Source organism: Acartia tonsa, chromosome 15 (assembly GCF_053477335.1).
Source record: "Acartia tonsa isolate MP-2025a chromosome 15, ASM5347733v1, whole genome shotgun sequence".
In the NCBI taxonomy this organism is placed as follows: domain Eukaryota; kingdom Metazoa; phylum Arthropoda; class Copepoda; order Calanoida; family Acartiidae; genus Acartia; species Acartia tonsa.
The window spans coordinates 24,312,351-24,340,075 of NC_137274.1; the positions used below are offsets into that span (position 1 = coordinate 24,312,351).

General features: G+C 33.9%; 2 protein-coding genes across 2 annotated transcripts in view; both read right to left on the reverse strand.

Moving 5' to 3' along the window:
- Positions 1 to 534: 534 nt before the first annotated feature.
- On the reverse strand, positions 535 to 4,300 carry LOC145307243 (uncharacterized). Its single transcript, XM_080149616.1, has 6 exons — positions 4,199 to 4,300; positions 3,221 to 3,342; positions 2,713 to 2,797; positions 2,076 to 2,126; positions 1,185 to 1,272; positions 535 to 757 (listed from the first exon to the last, which is right to left on the reverse strand). Exons 1-6 carry the CDS (start codon positions 4,262 to 4,264, stop codon positions 678 to 680), a joined length of 492 nt encoding a protein of 163 aa, XP_080005742.1. The 5' UTR covers positions 4,265 to 4,300; the 3' UTR covers positions 535 to 677.
- A 532-nt stretch (positions 4,301 to 4,832) lies between these two features.
- LOC145307029 (uncharacterized) overlaps positions 4,833 to 27,725 on the reverse strand; it is a 34,752-nt gene continuing 11,859 nt past the window's right edge. The window contains exons 4-22 of the mRNA XM_080149368.1: positions 24,443 to 24,526; positions 23,540 to 23,587; positions 22,288 to 22,450; positions 20,042 to 20,293; positions 18,806 to 18,862; positions 17,083 to 17,174; positions 14,741 to 14,839; positions 14,501 to 14,543; positions 14,135 to 14,441; positions 13,163 to 13,254; positions 12,586 to 12,663; positions 11,517 to 11,599; positions 10,143 to 10,210; positions 9,433 to 9,508; positions 8,858 to 9,003; positions 7,725 to 7,776; positions 6,980 to 7,037; positions 5,667 to 5,996; positions 4,833 to 5,033 (exon numbers count right to left, since the gene is read on the reverse strand). Coding sequence (XP_080005494.1) covers positions 4,833 to 5,033; positions 5,667 to 5,996; positions 6,980 to 7,037; positions 7,725 to 7,776; positions 8,858 to 9,003; positions 9,433 to 9,508; positions 10,143 to 10,210; positions 11,517 to 11,599; positions 12,586 to 12,663; positions 13,163 to 13,254; positions 14,135 to 14,441; positions 14,501 to 14,543; positions 14,741 to 14,839; positions 17,083 to 17,174; positions 18,806 to 18,862; positions 20,042 to 20,293; positions 22,288 to 22,450; positions 23,540 to 23,587; positions 24,443 to 24,526 — 2,329 coding nt within the window. The remainder of the gene's footprint in view (positions 5,034 to 5,666; positions 5,997 to 6,979; positions 7,038 to 7,724; positions 7,777 to 8,857; positions 9,004 to 9,432; positions 9,509 to 10,142; positions 10,211 to 11,516; positions 11,600 to 12,585; positions 12,664 to 13,162; positions 13,255 to 14,134; positions 14,442 to 14,500; positions 14,544 to 14,740; positions 14,840 to 17,082; positions 17,175 to 18,805; positions 18,863 to 20,041; positions 20,294 to 22,287; positions 22,451 to 23,539; positions 23,588 to 24,442; positions 24,527 to 27,725) is intronic.

Sequence of the window (27,725 nt, forward strand, 5' to 3'; positions counted from 1 at the left end):
GCAAGATTTTGCTATGTAAAGGACAGAAAAGCTATTATAGCAAGAATTTGCTATTTTAAGGACAGAAAAGCTATATTTTGCAAGATTTTGCTATGTTAAGGACAAAAAAGCATAATATGAATCTTTCAAGATGATTGTGGAGTAGCTGTATATAGTGCCCTAGCAAAATGGGGATAAATGTCACTGCTTTTGGCCTATTTATTCTATTGACGTCAGGAATTACCCTATACCCCATCTATTTTCCATGAGGTTTCCTACCCCCTTACCTTTCTCCTCCCCTTCTACTATGATGTCAATAAAATAGGTCGGCCAAAAGCGGTGACATCTATCCCCATTTTCCTAGGGCACTCAACACAGCTACTACTCAATCATCTTGAAAGATTCATAATATAGCTTTTCTGTCCTTCACATAGCAAAATCTTGCAAAATATAGCTTTTCTGTCCTTCACATAGCAAAATCTTGCAAAATATAGCTTCTATGTGCATAACATAGCAAAATATTGCTTTTCTGTCCTTTACGTACCAATATCTTGCAAAATATAGCTTTTATGTGCATAACATAGCAAAATCTTGCAAAATATAGCTTTTATGTCCTTAACATAGCAAAATCTTGCAAAATATAGCTTTTCTGTGCGTAACATAGCAACTAGATTCATCAAGATTTTCAGGGTTGTTCATCAATCATCTTGGTCACTCTCAATTAGTTTATGAAGGACTTCCAGGGCTTGCTCAACCTTTTTCAAGTTTCTCAAGGTGCCTAAACAAAATAATAGTTATTTATGACATCATAGACAGCTTTCCGAAGATAGTAAAATAAAAGTTTAAACTATGTTAGTGCCAGGGCAAGGGAGGCACAGATTAACAAAACTGGTATTTATCTTATGTTTTTTTATTTATATGTACGTGGAAAATTGTATGCAATACGATGCTATACATGATTTTCTAGTATGGCTGAGAATAGGTTATAATCCACCAGATATTAATCGGTTTTAAAGCCATTCTGGAAAATTATTGTTTTAATTAATTTTGTGCATCATCATCAATTATCATTGGAGACGTACATCAATTTATCGGCCATTGACCAATTCCTTTAATTTTATAGTAATTTATCGTTTCTTATAGACCGCTTTCCGGGGATATTAGACGGATGTATAAATAAGAACTAGTTCTAATCCAGGGGATACCTGACAATTCTCTGGAGGTTTTCTTTGCTGGACTGCAGGGCAGGTCCACATCTTCTAACAGGTATAATACTGTCTCCAGAGTTGTAGCCTAGATACAGCGTGGGAATATATTTCAAAGCATGGGAAATTTATATAGAACGTGGGAATTTATTAAAAAGCGTGGGAAATGTGATGAAGTGTGTTGGAATATATTTATACAGAATGGGAAATGTGATGGAGTGTGTGGGAATATATTATACAGCATGGGAAATTTATATAGAGCAAGGGAATATATTATAAAGTCTGTAAGTTTTCGATCATGTATTTGGCTAAAACTCTGTCAAACCCGAGATACTGAAACAGTTCCTTTATAAGGCAAAATATTCATTTTTGTATTATCTTAACAATCAGACAGACAGACAAACAACTGAGAGAAAGCAGACAGACAGACAAAAAACTGCTAGATAGACAAACAGACAGATAGACAAACAGACAGATAGACAAACAGACAGATAGACAAACAGATAAACAAAGACAAACAGACATACTGACAAACAAACAAACATACTGCCAGACAGACAGATAGATATATAAACAGACAGACAGACAGTCACACAGACACACAGACAGATAGATAGACAGCCAGATAGATAGATAGACAGACAGATATATCGACAGACAGACAGATATATCGACAGACAGACGATGATAAAGACATAGTGACAGACAAATAGACAGACAGTGACAGACAGATGAAAAGATACAGAAAGTCATATCAAAAGATACAGACAGATAAACAGACAGACACACATAATGCTAGATAGACAGACAGACTGATAGATAGACAGACAGACTGATAAATAGACAGACAGACTGATAGATAGACAGACAGATATTTAGATAGACACTAACCTGATCTTCATCTGCTGGTGGAAAAGTGAGTCCTGCTCGCTTCAGTATTGACTAAAATAATAATATTTGTCTTGTGTGTTCAAACGTTTCAACCACTATTTTAAATCTACAGAAGGGTTGATTTTGTGTCATCATTAAGCTTGAATTAACTAATATCATAAAATTTATCTTGAGTGTTTAAACGTTTCAACCACTATTTTAAATCTAAATTCTCTAGATAATCATATAAAAATCGAAGGAAAATCCTGCCCTTACAAGCTAGCTGAGGTTGTTAGATCTTATTTATATCAGAGAGAGTGGGTACAATGGGTTGTTTATTGCACTAGTCCTCAAAGTTTTACAATAACATATTCTTATTCATTAGAATAACAACTTTAGAGACTTTTGATTGGTTCTTTTATTAAGTTGAGTGTTGAAACGTTTTAACCACGAATTGTCATCTACAGAAGGGATAATAATCAAAGGGAATGTACATCAATTTATCAGCCATTGTCTTTTCCCTTCAGATCCCTCAGTTTTATATACTTATTTATAGCATCGTGTTAAAGACATCTTGCCGCGTATATTATGCCGATGGTATGACTGAGAACCGGTTCTAATCCAGCGGATATTAATCGGTTTTACTTTATCTCCTTACCTGTGTGTTATTGCATAATTTGCTTGATACTGAATAAATTGTTGAAATGACTAGATTATCCAGAGCCTCCAATCTTGATCTTGATCTAAATATTTTAGAGCGTTGGAAATTATTATAGATTGTGGGAATATAGGGCGTGGGAAAATATTAAAGAGTGTGGGAAATATTATAGTGCGTGGGAAAATATTATAGAGTATGGGAAAATATTATAGGGCATGGGAAAATATTATAGAGTGTGGGAAATATTATAGAGGGTGGGAAAATATTAAAGATGGTGGGAAAATAGTATAAAGCATGGGAAAATCTTTAGAGCACGGGAAAATCTTATAGAGTGTGGAAAAGTAATATAGAGCATGGGAAAATATTATTGAGCGTGGGAAAAAATTATAGAGCGTTGGAAGGGGAAGGTTTTAGTGACAAGGACCTGATGGATCTATGTGAGCTGAATGGATATTATATTATAGAGCGTGTGAAAATATTATAGAGCATGGGGAAATATTTTACATACCTGGAAGGAGAAGGTTTTGGTGACAAGGACCTATTATAGATGGATCTATGTGAGCTGGATGGATAGATGGGCAGGATCAACTCATCTTCATCCAAATAATAATGCCGTGGCACTCCTTCAGCCTAAAGTAACAAGAATAGTTATTTCCAGTTTGAATAAATGACATCAACATCTTTAGTTATGATGCTGTGTCAGGCCAAGATTCAAACCTATCACCTTCTTGACAATGCGCGGATTTGCAACATGTTGAGCCACGGTTGCGGGTATGCAAAATACTTACATTGGATGAATCACAACTGGAACCATTATTCTCATCTTCATGACATAGCAGCAATATGAACTGTTTTTAACGTCTTTACTTATGACACTTTACATCAGGCCAAGATTCGAACCTATCACCTCCTCAAAAATGAGCCAATGCACTACGTATTGAGCCACAGTCGCGGGTATGCGAAATACTTACATTGGATGAATCACATCCAGAGCCAACCAAATCCTCTGTGCTCTTGTCTTCATGACATAGCAGCAGTAGGAACTGCTTTTAATGTCTTTAGTTATGATGAGGTGTCGAGCCAAGAGTCGAACCTGTCATCTCCCCGCTACATGTTGAGCCGTATTCGCGAGTATGCAAAATACTTAAATTGGATGAATCACAACTGGAACCATAATCCTCCATGCTCTTGTCTTCATGACATAGCAGCAGTAGGAACTGTTTTTAATGTCTTTAGTTATGATGAGGTGTCGAGCCAAGAGTCAAACCTATCACCTACCTGCTTCATGTTGTGCTGTGATCACAGGTATGTGAAATACTTACATTGGATGAATTACAACCAGAGCCATCATAATCCTCTGTGCTCTTGTCTTCATGACATAGTAGCAGTAGGAACTGTTTTAACATCTTTAGTTTTAGCTGAGATTCGAACCTATCAATTCCCTGCTAAATGTTGATCCATGGTCACAGGTATGTGAAATACTTACATTGGATGAATCACAACCAGAGCCATAATCCTCGGTGCTCTCATCTTCACTTGTGTTCCCACGCATTCCACCACCACGTGGTGCAAAATCATCCGGATGTGTGCCCTGCGCAGTCACATGGATATTTTCTTATATTCATATCCGGTGGATTAGAAGCTGTTCTTTCTAAGCCATACTGAAAAATTATGTACAGCATCTTATTATATCCAGTTTTCTACGAATATAAAAAATCAACAAATCATAAAATTAAAACCATTTTTTAAAACCATGCCTTCGGCATCTTGTGGCTAAAAAAACTGTTTTTAATCTTATAATTGTACATTTTTATATCCGCAGAAAGCTGTTTATTATATGATGCGAGAAATAGCTATTACCTTGTGGCAACTAGTGTGAATGGTATCGCTCAATTTGTCGTATCAAGAAGATGTAAGGATTGCATTAAGTTAAAGATGGCCTCCACCTGAAGTGGGAGGAGAGGATCCCGCCCCAATTCTCAGATTTTAAAAGAATATTAAAAATATATATACTTTTTAGGTGGAGGAATTGGGTTCTCTTTTTCTAGCCGATAATAATCAGATTAAAGGTTATACTGGAAAAACATTAATTTTGCTAATAAACCATAAAAAAATATCCATCAAATTTCCTGTAAGCTGTACATACGCAATTGATGATGGTCTGACTCTCCGCTATTTCCATTGCTGGCCCCACGCATGCGTATATTCTCATAATGGAACGAGGCACTGCGCTGCATGGGAGGTGGTTGATCACTTGTTGAAGCCACGTGGTGTGAGCCCCGACTTCCGGCACCACCGTGAATCAAACTTTGGCTCATTTCCTGTAACAATAAAATTTGATATTAGTACATAGTTGAGCATGACTCTGACTCATTTCCTGAATACAAATCATCACCTGGATGTATTACCTTATAGGTCCATCAACCCAGGATAACTAAGGGGAGCAAAATATCTCCTTTTCCCTCCAAACACCCAGGGTATTATGTTATGTAACACCCATAAGACAACCAACTCTTGTATTGCACCTCCTTTGTCTGAGAAGTCTTAACTGTGCATAGTAATGAGTTGCACCTGTTTTGGGCCAAGGCATTGCTCCTACTAGATTCAAACCCCCCCAATGACAAGTGGATGCACTACATGTTGAGCCATGGTCGTGAGTTTTTTTTAATAGAAATCATCATTGCATTGTGATCAGGACTCAAACCTGACACTTTAATGCAAAAGACCCAATAGTTAAGATTGAGGTTTAAAAGTCTTTACCTGAATTCTTTTATGTTGAATAGAACCAGCTTGTTGGTGCTGAGGGGTTGGGAATGGAGCATAATGTGTGAGAAAAAATTATAGAGTGTGGGAAAATATTATAGAGTGTGGGAAAATATTATAGAGTGTGGAAAAATATTATATAGCGTGGGAAAATATTATAGAGTGTGGGAAAATATTATAAAGTTGTGTACCTGAATTCTTTTATGTTGAATAGACCCGGTCTGTTGGTGATGGGGGGTTGGTGAGGGAGCATAGGCATTCCGAGGACTTCTCGCAAATCTGCCACCGTTGTTTTCGTTGGTGCCTGAAAACCTTCCGCCGCCACTATCGCTTTCTCCGCCACTTGACCTGTGAGAGCCGATTAACGAGGAGTTACCGATGCTACGATCGCAGTTCACGTTATTTCCGTTTTCACGGATAGTGCTGTTGCCACTGCCATTTCGGATACCAGCAGCGCTTGCAGTGGCGGATTTTAGCGGGTCGTAGTTTTTCCGCCGTTTCCACGCTTGGAATTCTGCCTCCTAGCAAAATATACAAGTAGATAGATAGATAGATAGATAAATAGCAAGATAGATAGATAAATAGCAAGATAGATAGATAAGTTGATAATTAGGTATACAAGTATATAGTTAGATAAATAGGTAGATAGATAAGTAGATAGCTTTTAAGGTAAGTTGAAAGCTAGGTAGATAATAAGTAGATAGCTAGACAAATAAGTAAATAGTTCCATAGATAAGTAGATAGTCAGATATATTAGTAGCTGACTAGAAATATAAGTAGATAGTTAGATAGATAAGTAGATAGTTAGATATATATGTAGAATGTAGATAGCTATATAATTAGTAGATAGATAGATAGATAAGTTGATAGTTAGATATATAAGTAGATAGTTAGATTGATAAGTAGATAGCTAGATAGATAAGTAGATAGTTAGATAGATAAGTAGATAGTTAGGTAGATAAGTAGATAGCTATATAATAAGTAGATAGTTAGATTGATAAGTAGATACCTTGTAAGATAAGTAGTTAGGTAGATTGATAAGTAGATAGCTAGATAGATAGGTAGAAAGATAAGTATATAGCTAAATTGATAGATAAGTAGATAGTTAGATAGATAAGTAGATAGCTAGATAGATAGGTAGATAGATAGATAGATATGTAGATAGCTAAATTGATAGATAAGTAGATAGTTGGATAGATAAGTAGATAGTTAGATATTTAAGTAGTATGTATAATAAGTATAGATAGTTAGATAAGTGAATGGCTTTGATTGGTTGGTTTAATAGGTTGAGTATCCAAACGTTTCAACCACTATTTGTAATTAACAGAAGGGATAAATTTGTATATCATTAATGGGGATTTACATCAATTTGTCGGCTACTGTCTTATCCCATTAGATCCCTCAGTTTTATATATTTATTTAAAGCAACGTATTTTAGACAGCTTTCCGCGGATATTATGCGGATAGTATGACTGAGAACCGGTTCTAATCCAGCGGATATTACCTTGGAAGTTAAGCACGAACTACTTCTACTGTTTTGTTTGTCAGTCGCCAATAATTTACTAAAAATAATTTTAAAAATATTTTAAACAATTAAATCACGAAACCTTAAAAGAATACCTAACATTTACATCTTCTAAACCATGACCGACAGACAGACGGACAAAACAATGTATAGTTTAGATACGCATATATGTCTTAGGAATCTTCACTAAATATTTCAGATGTCTATCTTTAATAGTAGCTGAGCGGTATGGACTGACGGACATACAAAGTGAAATATAGAGTAGCTTCACTACTACAAATGTTTTTATCAGTCTATCTGTCTGTCTATCTATGTCATATGTTCATCTATCTGCCTGTCTGTCTGTCTGTCTGTCTGACTGTCATTCTGTATATTTGTATATTTGCAAGTTTAGCAATCTATCAATTACTACTATCAATCAATCTATCTCTATGTATCTTCTATCCATCTATCTACCCAATTATCTATCAACCAGTCTATCTGTCTACCTAACTATCTATCTACCTGTCTATATAATGTAAATTTTATCCATCTATCTATCTGTCTGTCTGTCTGTCTGTCTCTCTCTATCTATCTATCTATCTATCTATCTATCTATCTATCTATCTATCTATCTATCTATCTATCTATCTATCTATCTATCTATCTATCTATCTATCTATCTATCTATCTATCTATCTATCTATCTATCTATCTATCTATCTATCTATCTATCTATCTTTACCTCTGTGGTTTATTAGCAGGTTTAGAACTAACAACTCCTGGCCTCGAAATTGCTAAAATAAAAATAAGATTATCATCCATTGTCTTATCCCTTAAAATCCCTGCTCCTATCCTTATACTAAAGTAACAGGATGTTTGTATGTTTTGTTTGTGTAAAGGATCTCGCTAACCGCTGAACCGATCGGGTTCTCCTTAACAGGGTAGATTCCCATAGGGCCCAGGAAGATTTATAACAATTTTGGGGGAGGGTACCACCACCCTCCCTCGAGAAATCAATTTTTTTAAAATTTCTCGATTTCAGAAAGAGAGTTCAACGCAACATAAACGTCAAACGCAACATAGCAATATTTTAAATATTAAAAAAAAATTAAGTGCAACTAGAGGCCTCCAGGGGCGTAGCCGCTAGTGTATTATAAACACAATTAATCAAGAATAAACAAGGTTGACAACATCCACAAAAGCGAAACTCAGGAAAGGTAGGACAAACGAACATTAACACTTGTGTAGAGTGTCAGAACTGAATATACAAAAAATATGACAAAATTATTTTTACGTAAATTTGTTGCTATTCCTAACACACATAATACTGTTTAATGACATACTGACATTTTTAAGACTTGATTATAGAGATGCTTTGTTTTTAAAATTGTACCTTATTGTAATAAGAATCAGATATCAAAAAAAAAACAAATGAATCGGATTATTATATCACATTAAAAATTGTTATTAAAAAAGTTAAAAGTTAACATATTTAAAATGGAATTACGGATATTCTGGTAACGATTATGGACTTGTTATGCTTTCTAAATCGTACTTTACTGCTACAGGAATCCTCATGCAAAGTTTAAAATCGATAGGACAATTCTAACATGCCTAATTTAACGAAAAAAGCTATCTGTTACGGACGTACGAACGGACTGACCCTAATTATAGCCAAAGTATTATAACAGTATCTAATTGGACATTGGGGACTGTAATTTACTGTGGTACCTAAAGTATTATAAAAGCATCTAATTGGACATTGGGGACTGTAAATTACTGTGGTACCCAAAGTATTATAACAGCATCTTACTGGACATTGGGGACTAAAATTTACTGTGGTACCCAAAGTATTAAAAGACTGTAAATACCAACCTTTAAGTTTATGAGGGTTGCCCCTCATACTGAACCTTCCCCCGTCCCCCCTGTTTAGGGAGGAGGGGTGTCTCCCAACCTCCCCCCGGCTGAAATATCCGCTGCTGTCCGAGCTGGCGGATTTTGCACTGCCTCTCTCCTCATATCTAGATAGATAGATAGATATTAATATAAATAGATAGACAGACAGAATACAGGCAGACAGATAGATAGATTGATAGACAGATAGATAGATAGATACTAACTTAATATCCTCTCTAGGTGACCTCCTAATGTGAGAGATAGACAGACAGACACACAGACATATATACAGACATACAGACAGATAGATAAATAGATAGATAGATGGATAGGTAAATAGATAGATAGATAGACACACATACAGATAGACAGAAAAGACAGACAGACAAACAGACAAAAAGACATATAGATACATAGATAATGTGCTATACTAACTATCTGATCTGTTAGTTCGATAGACAGACAGACAGACATACAGACAAATAGAAAGACAAACAGATAGACAGATAGATAGATAGATAGATAGATAGACAGATAGATAGATAGATACTAACTTGATATCCTCTCTAGGTGACCTCCCAATACTTGAACTTGAACTTTTTCTTCCAGAAACCGGTTCTTTCTTTCGTCCTGAAATTCATAGATAGATAGATAGATAGATACTTAGATAGATAGATAAATAGATAGATACATAAATAGTTATAAAGATAGATAGATAGATAGATAGATAAATACATAAATATATATAAAGATAGATAGATAGAAACTGGTTCTTTCATACGTCCTAAAATTTATTGATAGATAGATAGACACTTAGATAGAAACTGGTTCTTTCTTACATACTGAAGTTTCCACAACTTTGATTGCATGACCTTTTTCTGGAGGTCCATTTAGTCAGGGATCTTAAGGGATAAGACAATGGCTGATAAATTGATCTACATCCCCAATGAGGATACACAAAATTACCCCTTCTGTAGATTCAAGTTAAACAACAGATCAGATGATCAGATGATCATATATTTTTCAAGGTATTGTAAAACCGATTGATATCCGCTAGATTAGAACCGGTTCTTAGTCCTACTATCCGCATAATATCCGCGGAAAGCTGTCTATAATACGATGTTATTAACTGAAGCTATCAGATACATCATAAATTTTCCAAGGTATAGCAAAACCGATTAATATCCGCTGGATTAAAACTGGTTCACAGTCATACTATCCGTATAATATCCGCGAAAAGCTGTCTATAATACGATGCAATTACCTGAAGCTATCAGAGGATCATAATTTTTTCTCCGCTCCCATGCTTCCTTAGCGCTCACTCCGTCATTACTAAAATATTGAAACCGATTAATATCCGGTGGATTAGAACTGGCTCTCAACCATACTATCTGCAGCGGAAAGCTGTCTATAATACGAAGAGATAAATAACTAAAAATCAGGGATCTAAAGGGATAAGACAATGGCTGATAAATTGATGTATTGAAATCGTATCGTATTATTATACAATTTTCTACGAATATAAAAATATACAATCATAATATTAAAACCTTTCTTTCGTAATCTCATTTTTATATCCGCGGAAAGCTGCTTACGATACGATGCGATAAATAACTATTTCTTAACTTTACAACTTTGGGGACTTTTGATGGAATTTCAATGGTTGGTTCAATAATTTGAGTGTCCAAACATTTCAACCACTATTATAATCTACAGAAGGAGTACTTTTTTTATAATTGGGGATGTGTGTATATTAATTTATCGGCCATTGTCTTATCCCTGTATATCCCTGCGTATTGACGGTAGTACGTATAGACATACCTACATAGATTTCTAGAAAACAAGGATGACAACATCCATAAAACCGAAGCACTGAACGGTAGGACAAACGGACATTAACACTTATATAGTGTCAGAACTGAATAATAAGAATATAAATGTATAAGAGTCGAAGCAAAATTGTAAGTAAATTTGTTGAAAAACTGCTTTATACAGGATAATGTTTATGGACATACTTACATTTTTAGGACTTATAGAGCTGTTTCGCTTATAACATTGTACTTTGTTCTCCCAGTAATCAAAATACCAAAAATCAGAACAATCGGATGATTAGATCACACAAAAATTTGTTGTTCAAAAAGTAAAAAAAATCAACATGTTTAAAAGGACGTACGGACATTTTGGTAATGATTATAGAGTAGCTACGCTTAATAAATCATACCAAACTATTAAAGGAATCATCATGCAAAATTTGAAATCAATTCTAACATGCCTAAATTAACGACAAAAGCTATCCGTTACGGACGGACGGACGGACGGACGGACGGACTGACCGACCCTAATTATAGAAAGCCTTCGCTTTTAAAAAGATGGACGAAATTACATACAGACGTACGAACGAACATTTAGCGCATCCGCTCGTCGTTGGGGAGTTGATGGGATCTCGACTCAACAACACCGCGTCAAAACTAAAGACGTTAAAACTTATTTTGAGAAAGCCTAAAAAGACACGTGTGACGTCATAAAACTCCATCTATTTTTTTGAGGGTTTCCTTTCCCACTTCTCCTCTCAACCTTCCTTATTAGACATATTTTTATGACGTCACACGTGACATTTTAGGCTTTCTCCTTATTTTACCTCGGTAATGTTGTGGTAGATTTTTTCTTGACTATGGTTGACGTTTTTATGGCCCTGCTCGTGCTTGTGGTGTGTCCAGATACCTACAGATAGATAGATAGATAGATAGATCTTAAATGAATAAATTAGGTTGTCTAAATCAATAACCCCTCCCCCCCCCCCTCCCAACCTCAAGTGCCCCCAGAGGCCTCTAGAGTTTAGTTAGTAGGGTATATGTTAAAATGCATACTTGCCTGTCATTGGTCAAATTAATGAATTCAGCCTACCATTGATCAATTTAAATTTATACTGACCTGCAATTGGTCTATTTAAATGTATACTGACCCACTATAAGTCAAATTAAATGTATACAGGCCTACTATTGGTCAAATTAAATGTATACAGGGAGTGGGGACAAAACCGCGACAAAAAAACCGCGACAGGGACAAAACCGCGACATAACAAAACCGCGACAGGGACAAAACCGCGACAGTGACAAAACCGCGACAGTGACAAAACCGCGACATTGCAAAAAAATCTATAATAAAAAAAATCTTAATGCTAGAAGGTCATGGCCGCAGAGCTCGGCTTCCTGGCCTGCCTAGCTGCGGGCGCTCGGCCCCCTTGCCTATAACCTAACCTAACCTATATGTTTGAATGTTTAATGTACATTAACTTATTTATAGTTTAGAATTTCGTGGATTTTACAAAAAGTGGTTGGTAGATTTTTTTCAAATTTTTCTAATTTTTTTTTACAATATTTAGGTTAGGTTAGGTTATGGGCAAGGGGGCCGAGCGCCCGCCGCTAGGCAGGCCAGGGGGCCGCGCGTTGCGGCCATGTATTTGTACAAAAAAAATCCTACATAGTTATATTTTTGTTATTGTCGCGGTTTTGTCACTGTCGCGGTTTTGTCCCTGTCGCGGTTTTGTTTGTCTCGGTTTTGTCCCCACTCCGTATACAGGCCTACTATTGGTCAAATTAAATGTATACTGGCCTGCTATAAGTCAAATTAAATGTAAACTGTCCTACCATTGGTCAATTAAAAATGTACACTGGCCTACCATTGGTCAATAGAAATGTGTATCTTACTTGATTTATTCTAGCCTCCATGACATTGACTAAGTGTTGTGTGTGCTTCATATAACTATTCTCCCCCTCATCTGACTCCTAGAAACATGGATAATATCATAGAGCGTGGGAAAATATTATAGAGTGTGGGAAAATATCATAGACCGAGGGAAAATATCATAGAGGGTGGGAAAATATTATAGAGCGTGGGGAAATATTATAGAGTGTGGGAAAATATTAAAGAATGATGTGTTTGCTTTATATAACTATTCTCCCCTTCATCTGACTTCAAGAAACATGGATAGAGTGTGGGAAAATATTAAAGAGCATGGGAAAATATTATAGAGCCTTGGAAAATATTAAAGAGGGTGGGAAAATATTATAGAGTGTGGGAAAATATTATAGGGCGTGTGAAAATATTATAGTGTAAGAAAAAATTATAGAGTGTGTGAAAATTTTATAGAGTGGGGGAAAATATTGTAGAGTGTGGGAAAATATTATAGAGCGCAGGAAAATATTATAGAGCATTGGAAAATATTATAGAGCGTGAGAAAATTCTATAGAGCCTGGGAAAATATGATAGAGCGTGGGAAAATACCTGGGTAGGACTAGGAGAATCTGTACTTGGTGAAAATTCTGGGTTTGATTCCGGGCTCAAGATTCCACTCACAGGGGTTGAGGACACTCCACCTGAACAACACGTTAGATGCTTATTGGTCAGTGGAATATTCACAAAAAATTTCAGAAGAATATTTTTTGTAATTGTTTTTTTTTGGTTTAAAGATTTATGTTTAGTTTATGCTAAATCTGTGGACTTTAACTTTGAAAATAAAATAGAAAATAAAAGTTGTTATTTATGCACATATTGTTTATTATATGGATACTAGCAGTTACGCCCCTAGAAGCCTCTAGGGGCACTGGTAGATTTGAGTTTCAAATTATTCGAGGGGGGGGGGGTGAAGAAACCCTCTTGAAAAATAGTTTAAAACCACCTTCCTAGGACCTGAAGGAAGCTTCACTGTAAAGGAGAACAATATCGGTTCAGTGGTTAGCAAGATTCTTCAGACAAAAAATGCTTTGCTACTTTATATAATAGGATTAGGGGAAAAGACAAGAACATTAAATTGATGTAAATTATGATTGAAATTATTGGTGTAAAACTGAAGATTTATAACCAAATCAAGATTTAATAAATGTACCCAAAGTTTACTAATGAGAGAGCATGTTTATAAAACTTTGGGCACAAGTATAATTCACAGTCCAGTGTCCCCTCCCTCCTAGTCTAGTGTCCCCTCCCTCCTAGTCTAGTGTCCCCTCCCTCCTAGTCTAGTGTCCCCTCCCTCCTAGTCTTATTGGGTAAACATTGAAACGAGGGATAAGACAATGACCAATAAATTGATGTGCACCCCCAATGATGATGCACACAATTACCCCTTCTGAACATTTCAATTAGTGGCTGAAACAATTGGACTCTCAACCCAAAGTCCCCAAAGTTGTAAAATCAATAAAAATATAGGACTTTGGGGACTAGTGTAATAAACAGCCCATTGTCCCCTCCAACCCTGGATACCTGGAGTGGGGGGTAACCTTCGCCTGGACTTGGACAGACTGTTTGCCGTTCCTCCACTGCCACTGCCCAGTGGTTGCGGACTCAAATCGCCGTCATCGCCGCACAACCCACTATCCCCACCCGGGAGCGGCGGGGTGGGTATAAGCGTTGGGCGCAATGATGGTGCCGACACTCCTCGTGACACTCGTGCATGGTGCGTCGGGGAGTTGCGGCGATGTCCGTGGGATGACGGGGAGTTGCGGCGTGCATCGCCGGAGGTGTCGGGAGAGTGGCGGTTATGATGTGCGGCATGGCGGTTAGCCCAATCCTGCGTTTTTCAATCTTATCAGAAACTTAAATAAATGAGGAATGAAGTGCTGAAAATACATCTGAAAAGGAAGGATGAGAGGAGAAGTGGGAAAGTAAACCCCTAAAATAAAGATGACTATAGATGTAGTTTTATGATGTCACACATGAGACTTTCCAACGCTTATGAAGAACTCAATAAATCCCTACTGTTTCATTTCCCTATTGGGGGAAATGAAACTCATAATTTAATAATATGCACAAGACTTCAGGAGAAAAGTCATGCATTTAAAGGGTTGTTTGTCTGTTTGGATGTAACACCATCTGGTGGATAAAAATTTAATTAAATTTGTGATAAAATATTCCTGAACGTAATTGTTTCTTGTTTGGTTCTCTCCCACTAGGTTCTCAAGCTCATACCTAGATACAGAGATAGATAATTAGATATATAAATAGCTAGCTATCTAGATAGAAAGTTAGATACCTAGATAAATAGTTAGATACCTAGATATAGAGATAGATAATTAGATATCTAGATTTATAGTTAGATATTTAGTTTGGTTCTCTCCCACTAGGTTCTCAAGCTCATACCTAGATACAGAGATAGATAATTAGATATATAAATAGTTAGGTAAAGATAGATAGTTAGATACCTAGATAAATAGTTAGATACCTAGATATAGAGATAGATAATTAGATATCTAGATTTATAGTTAGATATTTAGTTTGGTTCTCTCCCACTAGGTTCTCAAGCTCATACCTAGATACAGAGATAGATAATTAGATATATAAATAGTTAGGTAAAGATAGATAGTTAGATACCTAGATAAATAGTTAGAACCTACATATATAGATAATTAGATATCTAGATAGATAGTTAGATATGTAGATAGATAATTAGATATCTAAATAGATAGTTAGATATCTAGATAGATAGATAGATAGATAGATAGTCTGATACCTAGATATCTAGATAAATAGTTAGATACCTACATATCTAATTAGATACCCAGATACAGAGATATATAATCAGATATCTAGTTAGATATCTAGATAGACAGTAAAATATCTAGATATCTTATATATTTATATTTTTATAGATATATAATTAGATAGATATTTACAATTTAGTTAGATATCTAGATAGATAATTAGATAGATAGTTAGATATCTAGATAGATAGGTAGTTATAGACATTAAATTGCTGTACATCCCTAATAATGATGACAAGCATTAGTTAAAAAGTTTGGACACTATTATTTTGTACCAAAGATATAAAAAAGTGCCCAAAGTTTTTTTGAGATGAAAATAAAAAGTGGTTTATAGATGAAAATAAAAATACCCAAAGTGGTTTTATGATGAAAATAAAAGTACTCAAAGTGGTTTTGAGATTAAGTAAAAATACCCAAAGTAATTCTGAGATTGAATAAAAGTACCCAAAGTAGTTTTGAGATTAAATAAAAAAGCCCAAAGTGGTTTTGAGATTAAATAAAAGTACCTAAAGTAGTTTTGAGATTAAATAAAAGTACCTAAAGTAGTTTTGAGATGAAATTTTAGTACCCAAAGTGGTTTTGAGATTAAATAAAAATACCCAAAGTAGTTTTGGGACTTAATAAAAATACCCAAAGTGGTTTTGAGATTAAGTAAAAGAACCTAAAGTAGTTTTGAGATTAAATAAAAGTACCTAAAGTAGTTTTGAGATTAAATAAAAGTACCTAAAGTAGTTTTGAGATTAAATAAAAGTACCTAAAGTAGTTTTGAGATTAAATAAAAGTACCTAAAGTAGTTTTGAGATTAAATAAAAGTACCTAAAGTAGTTTTGAGATTAAATAAAAGTACCTAAAGTAGTTTTGAGATTAAATAAAAGTACCTAAAGTAGTTTTGAGATTAAATAAAAGTACCTAAAGTAGTTTTGAGATTAAATAAAAGTACCTAAAGTAGTTTTGAGATTAAATAAAAAAGCCCAAAGTGGTTTTGAGATTAAATAAAAGAACCTAAAGTGGTTTTGAGATGAAAATAAAAGAACCCAAAGTAGTTTTGAGATGAAATAAAAAAGCCCAAAGTAGTTTTGAGATTAAATAAAAGAACCTAAAGTGGTTTTGAGATTAAGTAAAAATACCCAAAGTAATTTTGAGATTAAATAAAAGTACTCAAAGTTATTTTGAGATTAAATAAAAGTACCTAAAGTAGTTTTGAGATTAAATAAAAGTACCTAAAGTAGTTTTGAGATTAAATAAAAAAGCCCAAAGTGGTTTTGAGATTAAATAATAGAACCTAAAGTGGTTTTGAGATGAAAAAAAAAGTACTCAAAGTAGTTTTGAGATTAAATAAAAGTACCCAAAGTGGTTTTGAGTTTAAATAAAAGTACCTAAAGTAGTTTTGAGATTAAATAAAAAATACCCAAAGTTTTTTTGAGATGAAAATAAAAGTACCCAAAGTGGTTTACAGATGAAAATAAAAGTATCCAAAATGGTTTTGAGTTTAAATAAAAGAACCCAAAGTAGTTTTGAGATAATATAAAAGAACCCAAAGTGGTTTTATGATGAAAATAAAAGTACTCAAAGTGGTTTTGAGATTAAATAAAAGTACCCAAACTGGTTTTGAGATTAAATAAGGTCCCCAAAGTGGGTTTAGAAGTGCTAAAACTGGTTTTGTAATCTCACCTTGCTTTTTCTTCAGAAGCTGCTGTTTGATTCTTTTTCTCCTCATCTTTACCCACAGTATAGGTGCCTGTCTCACTTGGGCAGGACTCCAGCTAGATATAACATAAATAGAGCATGGGAAAATTTTATAGAGCGTGAGAAAATTTATAGAGTGTGGGAAATTATCATAGAGCGTGGGAAAATATTATTAAGTGTGGGAAAAGATAGATAGATAAATAGATAGATAGATAGATAGATAGATTAATAGATAGATAGATAGATAGATAGATAGATAGATAGATAGATAGATGGATAGATAGATAGTTAGTGGGACAGATAGATAGATAGTGTAGTTTCCTATTTCACTGAAAATATAGACACACATACAAACAGACAAACAGATAGACAAACAGACAGAATACAGATCGATGGAAGCGTCATAAGCACTAGTTTTTGGATATATAAGAACTATTCCTGTGCTACGTATAGTATAAGAGCTACGTGGTAAAATGACCCAACTTACTTAAAACTTTTCAACATTTTTCTCACATTCTTCAACGTAGCTCTTAAACTACAAATGGCACAAAAATGTATTTCCAAAAACTAGAAGATTCCAACCGTAGGAATAACGTATTTAAAAATGTGCGCATTTTTTCAACAACCTTTTAATCCATAAATTTTCAAAAATAAGGCTTTTGGAAAAACTGGTTTTTAAGGCATAATTTGTTGAAAAAATCTTATTTAAATAGTATAGATGAAACATAAATGTCCCAGAACAGGTTTTTCTATTATATAAAGCATTTTATATAATTGTTTTATTTTCTTATTGCATAATTAAAATTTAAAAAAAATATTTCTCTTGAAGGAACATTTCTTGTTAGGTTTTGAGTTAATTATTATGTAAATAGGATGACAACATCCATAAATAGAGAAGCTCAAAAATTATGGATAGACATCCAGAAAAAAAACGAACTATTGCGCAGTTTTATAAAAAAAATTAAACTAAAATAATCACGAAATATATTTATGTGAAAATCTAGGAATCGATCTAGCAAATCATAATGAAACTTTGTGGGAATCTATAATACAAAGTAGAACGATATCTGTCTGTCTGTTTGTTTGTTTGTTTGTCTGTTTGTTTGTAGCGAAGGATTTCGCTAACTGCTGAACCGATCGGGTTCTCATTTACAAAGTAGCTTCTCATAGGTCACGATAAGGTTTGTAACTATTTTTTGGGGGGTACCCCCCCCCAAAAAAAAAAAAATTTAAAATACCCCCTCCCCAAAATTTTTTTTCTTTTTAAAATTAAAATTAAAATAGTTGGGTCGACTAACCCCCCTTAAAAAATTCCCCCCCCCCAATTTTTTTTTTTTAAAATCTAAAATACGAAAAAAATAGTTTTATCGAACCTCTTGGGGCAAAGCCCCTACAGGCTAGGGGCGAAGCCGCTAGTATGTAAAATGTGAACTTATTTATTCCCTGAATTTATTTCAGCCGTAGATCTTGAATAGGAGTCGAGAAAATGATGAAATCATAAAAATCTAGGAATCAATCTAGCACCCCAAGTTATTGACGAATTTTAATGAAATTTAGTGAAAATATGAGGAATGTAAACTTATTCAATTCCTAAAAATTTGAGTTGTCTATCTTGAAAAGGAGCCGAGAAAATCACGTTTCCCCCCACAACGTTTCAGACATACAGACATTTCAAATTATAGAGTAGCTTTGCTACTAATAAGCTAACCTCAAATTCATCATCTTCGTAACTGCGTTCAACAATCTCTAAGCTGTGCGCCTCAATCTAAAATTAGTTAAATATCACATTGTATCATAAACAGCTTTCCGCGGACAGCAAAGTGATAAATTATGCTTGATTAGCATTAGGGGACTAACAAAACTGGTAATAATATCAAATTTTTAATTTTACTATCCATAGAAAATTGTCTATAATGTGAAACGATGCATACAGTATGGCTGAGAAATGGTTCTAATCCAGAAGATATTAATCGGTTTCAAATCCATACTGGAAAAGCTTTTATCTATAGATATAGTATATAGATGGTCAAACTTAAAATAGTTTTTATATTCGTAGAAAACTGGATATAATACAATTATAGACATAATTTTTTTCGTATGGATGAGAACCGGTTCCTATCCACCGGATTCGAATGAATACGAGAAAAGAAATTTTAGCAGACAAAAACCTTTGTTTAATTGTTTGTTTAATTTCTTTTATACAATTTATTCCAACACAAAGTTTCATTAAGGCAAAGCTCTGAAACGGTAGGATAAACTAACATTAAAACTTGTAGAGTGTCAGAACTTAATAAACAGAATACTAATGCCTTAGTCTAAACAAAATTTATTGTGAAACATTTTTTGATTTGCTGGCTAAACAATTTTGGGTACTTTTACTGAATTTTAAATGGTTGATTCATTAAGTTAAGTGTCCAAATGTTTCAACCACTAATTATAATCTTTAGAAGGGGTAATTTTGTGTATTATCATTGGGAATGTACATCAATTTATTAGCTATTGTCTTATCCCTTTAGATCTCTCCAGACTGACCCCCAAACTAACTCAAAGAGTAAGAAGCTTCCTGATAAAATCTTGATGTCATTTACCCAGGGACTTAAAGGAATAAGACAATGGCCTATAAAGTGATGTACATTCCTAATGATGATACACAACATTACCCCTTCTGTAGATTAAATTAACATGTTTGAACCAATCAAAATTCACCAGTATCCAAAGTTGTTAACCAAATGAATAGGAAATAGTTATGAAACTTTGGGGACTAGTGTAATAAACAGCCCATTGTCCCCTCTCTATCTCCCTGCAATTACTTCTTTCACAAAGTGGGAGATCCCTGAGTTTTAAAATTATTTATCCCTTTGTATTATAGACAGCATTCCGCAGACATTATGCGGATATTATGACTGAAAACCGGTTCTAATCCAGCGGATATTAATGCAATTACCTCTTTCTCAAAGTGTGAGATCATTTTCGCCTCCTCTGGCGAAAGCGTGGTTGTCAACCGACGCCGCGCATCAGCTGATTGTTCACTATTATGATGGCGCGCGGAAGATGACGACTTTTCATTTCTATCTCGCGACGACGCGGCATTCTGATCACGTGGCGCGTCACGTGGTACAGATGAAAGCGTGGAGTTGGAATGTTGGTTCAGTTTGGACATTGTTTCATTTTGACGCGTAGTATTACTGCTTGAATCCTAAAAATAGAAAATTTAAAAATGATAATTTGTCAGATTTTTGAGTGTCTGTCTATCTTTCTATATATCTATCAAACAATATATCTATCCATTCATATATATCCATCCATCCATCCACATATCTCTTTATCTATCAATCAGTCTATTTGTCATTCTATCTATTGGTCTATCTATCAATTTATCTATCTATCAATCAATTGATCTTATTGTCCATTCATATGTCCATGAACTCTTACATCCATATATTCATTTACATATATTCTATCCACCTATCTATTTATCAACTCATAACTGTACATATATCCTACTTTTAGAATAATGTAGGTAAGGTAAGTCAGCAAAATGGAACCATATCTTATGGAGAAAGAATTTTATCTATCTACCAATCATCTATCTATCTATCTATCTATCTATCTATCTATCTATCTATCTATCTATATATCTATCTATCTATCTATCTATCTATCTATCTATCTATCTATCTATCTATCTATCTATCTATCTATCTATCTATCTATCTACCTATCTATCTATCTATCTATCTATCTATCTATCTATCTATCTATCTATCTATCTATCTATCTATCTGTCAAATCTATCTATCTATCTATCTATCTATCTATCTATCTATCTATCTATCTATCTATCTATCTATCTATCTATCTATCTATCTATCTATCTATCTATCTATCTATCTATCTATCTATCTATCTGTCAAATCTATCTATCTATCTATCTATCTATCTATCTATCTATCTATCTATCTATCTATCTATCTATCTATCTATCTATCTATCTATCTATCTATCTATCTATCTATCTATCTATCTATCTATCTATCTATCTATCTATCTATCTATCTATCTATCTATCTATCTATCTATCTGTCAAATCTATCTATCTATCTATCTATCTATCTATCTATCTATCTATCTATCTATCTATCTATCTATCTATCTATCTATCTATCTATCTATCTATCTATCTATCTATCTATCTATCTATCTGTCAAATCTATCTATCTATCTATCTATCTATCTATCTATCTATCTATCTATCTATCTATCTATCTATCTATCTATCTATCTATCTATCTATCTATCTATCTATCTATCTATCTATCTATCTATCTATCTATCTATCTATCTATCTATCTATCTATCTATCTATCTATCTATCTATCTATCTATCTATCTATCTATCTATCTATCTATCTATCTATCTATCTATCTATCTATCTATCTATCTATCTATCTATCTATCTATCTATCTATCTATCTATCTATCTATCTATCTATCTATCTATCTATCTATCTATCTATCTATCTATCTATCTATCTATCTATCTATCTATCTATCTATCTATCTATCTATCTATCTATCTATCTATCTATCTATCTATCTATCTATCTATCTATCTATCTATCTATCTATCTATCTATCTATCTATCTATCTATCTATCTATCTATCTATCTATCTATCTATCTATCTATCTATCTATCTATCTATCTATCTATCTATCTATCTATCTATCTATCTATCTATCTATCTATCTATCTATCTATCTATCTATCTATCTATCTATCTATCTATCTATCTATCTATCTATCTATCTATCTATCTATCTATCTATCTATCTATCTATCTATCTATCTATCTATCTATCTATCTATCTATCTATCTATCTATCTATCTATCTATCTATCTATCTATCTATCTATCTATCTATCTATCTATCTATCTATCTATCTATCTATCTATCTATCTATCTATCTATCTATCTATCTATCTATCTATCTATCTATCTATCTATCTATCTATCTATCTATCTATCTATCTATCTATCTATCTATCTATCTATCTATCTATCTATCTATCTATCTATCTATCTATCTATCTATCTATCTATCTATCTATCTATCTATCTATCTATATATCTATCTATCTATCTATCTATCTATCTATCTATCTATCTATCTATCTATCTATCTACCTTTCTGTAAGCAGCCTTAGCAGAGGACGGAGTAGACATCACAGAATGTTGTTGTTGTTGTTGGGTGTAGGTTGCTGGGCTGTTGTTATGGTAAGTTGTTGGACTGTTTGTTGTATTATTACTAGAGGCAGTGGTTACAGCTGATTTTGCTCTATATGATCCCCTAAACAGTAGTTCTGATTTATTAAGTTTCTATCTATCTATCTTCTATCTAACTACCTATCTACCTATCTGTCTGTCTGACTTAAGGTGGGAGGGGAAAAGTCCACCCCCCCCCCTAACTTGAGTTTTAAAATATTTTTTTTTATTTTTTTGGGAGGGGAATTTCTATCTGGGGGATGTGAAGATACCCTATCCCAAAATAGTTAAAAACCTTTCAAGGGCCTATAAGGAGCTTAACTGTTAAGGAGAACCATATTGGTTCAGCAGTTATCGAGATCCTTTGCTACTGACGAAAAAAGCTTACTACTTTATACCATAGGATTTATATAAGAGGTTAACTCACAAAAAAAATAAGAATTTTACATATTTATTCAGACATTTTAAGTTGTTTCGAGTATTGCACTCTTCAAATATCAATGAAAAACTAAAATTTTCAAATATATTAATTTTAAAGGATTTTTACAAATATTTTGGAAGATTTTTTGTACATAATATTTTTTTTGGAAATATCCATAGATAGCAGCACTAGATTTTACGTCGATCTGTATATTTAACTGTTTTTCTGTCTGTCTGTCTGTCTGTCTGTCTGTCTATCTGTCTAAAACAATTAATATTCTATCCTGTTATTCTTAGTTGATCCTAAGTCTAATATCCGTCTATGTTATTCTCATTTATGAACTTTATCTATCTATTTATATATTTACTAGCAGCTACGCCCATAGAGGCCTCAATATATATATAAAAAAAAAACTTTTTGGAGGGTGGTTATTTTATTCCTTACCGATCTTCTCTTGGCGGTAACCTCGATCCCCCAAAATAGTTATATTTCAAAAAACGCGCGGCTAGAGCTAACTATACAGTAAGAACACACTTCTTTGTAGAAAATATATTTCGCTTTATTCAAGCCTTCTCAATTCTAATTGTTTGAGAGTTTATGTACATACAACTGAATAATTATAGTTAATAGTTGTAAACCTTCCCAGGACCTTTAAGAAGCTACTCTCTAAAGGGAACCATATCGGTTCAGTGGTTAGCGAGATACTCTCATACAAACAGACAGTCATCCTGTTACTTTTTATAAGGATTATACCTAAAAGAAAGGTTGCTTTTCTCCCTAACAAGACCGCCACTTTTTACCCTAAAAATTAAAAAAAAATATTATTAGTACACACCCAAGCAAAAGTCGTGCAATGAAAGGGTTTTTATGAGATGAAAAGCATTAATTTTGTTCTCAATGAAAAAATGAAAAAAGTATTAAAATTAATGGTGAAAAAGTTTGAACAAAGGAAAGAAAAAAATAGTTTTTTTTCAAGGGCTTAACTTACATATTACCACATCAAAAGCCTTTTGGGTACTCATACTATTTTCAAAAGTCATATTTCAGGGAGAAGTATATTGTTATTTAAATATTGTTGTTGTTGCTGTTTTATTTTAGGGGACTTTTTCCTATATTTCCCCATTACTTCTCTACTTTTCCCACCCTTTCTTTCCCTATACTTTCCCATTACTTTTCCTTCATCAACAGTGTAATGGATTCTTTCATTGTTTTTGAAATCATATTTCAAGGAGATGTGCTTAACTTACATATTGTTATAATTATTTACTAATATTATTTTAGGGAAGGTTTCCCTTTACTTCCCCCATTTTCCTACATTCAAAGTTAGATAGGTTTTTTTCACAGATTTCAAAGTCATATTTCAGGGAGAAGTGTGTGTTACGTACATATTGTAATTATTGCTTGTTTCTTTAATTGTTACCCTTTACTTCCCCTTCTCTCCTCACATCAAAAGCGTAATATGTTTTTTTACAGTTTTCAGAGTCATATTTCAGGGAGAAGTGTGTTGTAGCTTACACATTATTATTATTATGAACAGTGTAATTTTAGGGGATTTTTTTCCTATAATTATTCCCTTTTACTTCCCTTAAACGTAATAAATGGTTTATTTCACAGATTTCAAAATCATAATTCAGGGAGAAGTGTGTTAATACTTACATATTGTTATTGTTATTGCTGGTGTTATTTGATGGTGAGTTAGACTGGGGCAGGCGGGGAGATTTGGGCTTCCTCAGACTTGACCTAAAACAAAAATATTGGTGGCAAAGTTTAGGCACTGCCGGTTTTTTTACATTTCAAGAATTGTTTTCATGAAAACTGATGTCTTTTTTAAATTGAAATAATAAGGTTTTTTGTCTTTTTAAGCTTGACCGACAGACAGACGGACAAAATACTGTTAAGAGTAGATGCACATATATAATAGGAATCTTGACTAAAATTGCAGCTGTCTATCTAAAATAGCAGTCGAGATAATCACATTTTCCCAACAATAAGGTTTTTGTCTTTTTAAGCTTGACCGACAGACAGACGGACAAAATACTGTTAAGAGTAGATGCACATATATAATAGGAATCTTCACTACAAATTTCAGCTGTCTATGTAAAATAGCAGTTGAGATAATCACATTTCCCCAACGATAAGTTTTTTGTCTTTTTAAGCTTGACCGACAGACAGACAAACGGACAAAATACTGTTAAGAGTAGATGCATGTATATACAATAGGAATCTTCACTAAAAATTTCAGCTGTCTTTCTAAAATAGCAGTCGAGATAATCACATTTCCCCAACAATAAGGTTTTTGTCCTTTTAAGCATGACCGACAGACAAACGCACAAAATACTGTTAAGAGTAGATGCACATATATAATAGGAATCTTGACTAAAAAATTTCAGCTATCTATCTAAAATATCAGTTGAGAAAATCACATTTCCCCAACAATGAGGTTTTTTGTCTTTTTAAGCTTGACCGACAGACAGACAGACGGACAAAATACTGTTAAGAGTGGATGCACATGTATAATAGGAATCTTGACAAAAAAATTTCAGCTATCTATCTAAAATAGCAGTTGAGAAAATCACATTTCCTCCAATGATAAGTATTTTTTTGTCTTTTTAAGCATGACCGACAGACAAACGGACAAAATAATGTACAAAGTAGATGCGCATGTTTAATAGGAATCTTCACTACAAATTTCAGCTGTCTATCTAAAATAGCAGTTGAGATAATCACATTTTCCCAACAATAAGGTTTTTGTCTTTTTAAGCTTGACAGACAGACAGACAGACAAAATAATGTACAGAGTAAATGCACATATATGATAATAGGAATCTTCACTAAAAATTTCAGCTGTCTATCTAAAATAGCAGTTGAGATAATCACATTTCCCCAACGATAAGTTTATTTGTCTTTTTAAGCTTGACCGACATACAAACAAACGGACAAAATAATGTACAGAGTAGATGCACATGTTTAATAGAAATCTTCACTAAAAATTTCAGCTGTCTATCTAAAATAGAAGCCGAGATAATTTCATTTCCCCAACAATGAGTTTATTTGTCTTTTTAAGCATGACCGACAGACAAACGGACAAAATACTGTTAAGAGTAGATGCATATGTATAATAGGAATCTTCACTAAAAATTTCAGCTGACTATCTAAAATAGCAGTTGAGAAACACATTTCCCCAGTAGTGTCACGGACGTACAGACGAACAAAATAATGAATAGCGTAGATGCACATATATAATAGAAATCGGTATTACCCTCTTTGGATTTTAAAATTTTTTTTTTCAAAAAGCATAAAAAATTGTTTTAATCTCTCAATTTTAGACAAAGCTCCTCCCGACTCTATCTAATACTAGAGACTATGCCCCCTATAGGCCTCTAGGGGCAATTTATAAAAGTGTGCGTGGGGGGGAGGGGTCGATCATTTTAGTTTGAAAAAGAAAAAGTAAAAAAAGTTTGTTGGGGGGTGGGGTTACTTTTTCCAAGAGTGATTTGGAGGGTCGGTGTACACTCCACAAAATATATAAACTGTAAAGAAGAAACTTATTGGTTAGCAACACAAAGCCGGACAGACATCATGTTACTTTCGTATAAGGGGATGGGGTCGACCAACCCCCTCATTTTCTTATTTAAGTTTTAAAAAATGAAAAAATAAAATTTTAAGTGGGGTGAATTTTTTTTCTCGGGGCGATTTCTCTTAGGAGGGTGGTTGTACCCTCTACCCCAAATAGTTATACACCTTCACAAGACCTATGAGAAGCTACCCTGTAGAACCATAACGGTTCTGCAGCGATAAGCGAGATCCTTTCGTAAAGACAGACATACAGACAGACAAACAGCCAAACATACAGACAAATCTATACATACATACATACATACATACAGACAGACGGACAGACAGACAGACAGACAGACAGACAGACAGATATACAGACAGTCAGACAGACAGACAGACAAACAGATAGCCAGACAGACAGATAGCCATACAGACAAACAGACAGACAGACAGACAGACTTACAGACAGATAGACAGACAGACATACATACAGACAGACATACAAACAGACAGACATACAAACAGACAAACAGACAAACAGACAGACAGATAGACATACATACAGACAGTCAGACATACATACAGACAGACAGACAGACAAACAAACAGACAGACAGACAGACAGACAGACATACAGACAGACAAACAAACAAACAAACAAACAAATATACAGACAGACAGACAGACAAACAGACAGACAGACAGACAGACAGACAGATAGACAGATAGACAGATAGACAGACAGACAGACAGACAGACAGACAGACATACAGACTTACATACATACAGACATCCTGTTACTTTTGTATAAGGATTATGAATAGAAAGGCTTTGACAAGGAGAGAGAGGGGACAATGGACTGAAAATTTTACTAGTACCCAATGTTTTATAATCATATTCTTGGGTTTAAGGAATGCACACGCCACTGTTGACGACAAATATAAATTTATCAACCATTGTCTTATCCCTTAAGATCCCTGAATTGTTAAATTACAACGGGCCAACAAATTTGGTAAAGATTTGAAATTGGCCGATTTAACTTTTTATACACAATGGGAAAAAATCACTTCAAATTTGGAATTTGAAGGAAATTATAAATATATTAGATAAGTTAAAAACAATGGCATGAGTTCAGGAATCGAAAGGGATAAGACAATGGCAGATAAATTGATGTATATCTCCAATGATGATGCACAAAAGTACCCTTTCTGTAACGTAAAAATTATTGGTTGAAACCAACCAATCAAAACTCACTTAAGTTGTTAGGCCATCGAATATGAAAACGTTACTATAAAACTTTGGGGACTAGTGTATTGTCCCCGCTTTCTTTGACATGAGTTACGATCAGGAGCTTGCTATTTGTAATAAGCAATGCCTTGAA

Excerpts from the sequence above, each read along its gene's own strand:
- LOC145307243 (XM_080149616.1), bottom strand. The coding sequence starts at position 4,264 with ATGCGTGGGAACACAAGTGAAGATGAGAGCACCGAGGATTATGGCTCT. Across the intron at positions 2,798-3,220 it reads CCAAAACCTTCTCCTTCCAG|ATCAAGATCAAGATTGGAGG; the intron begins GTATGTAAAATA and ends TAAAATATTTAG. Across the intron at positions 1,273-2,075 it reads CACCAGCAGATGAAGATCAG|GCTACAACTCTGGAGACAGT; the intron begins GTTAGTGTCTAT and ends CGCTGTATCTAG.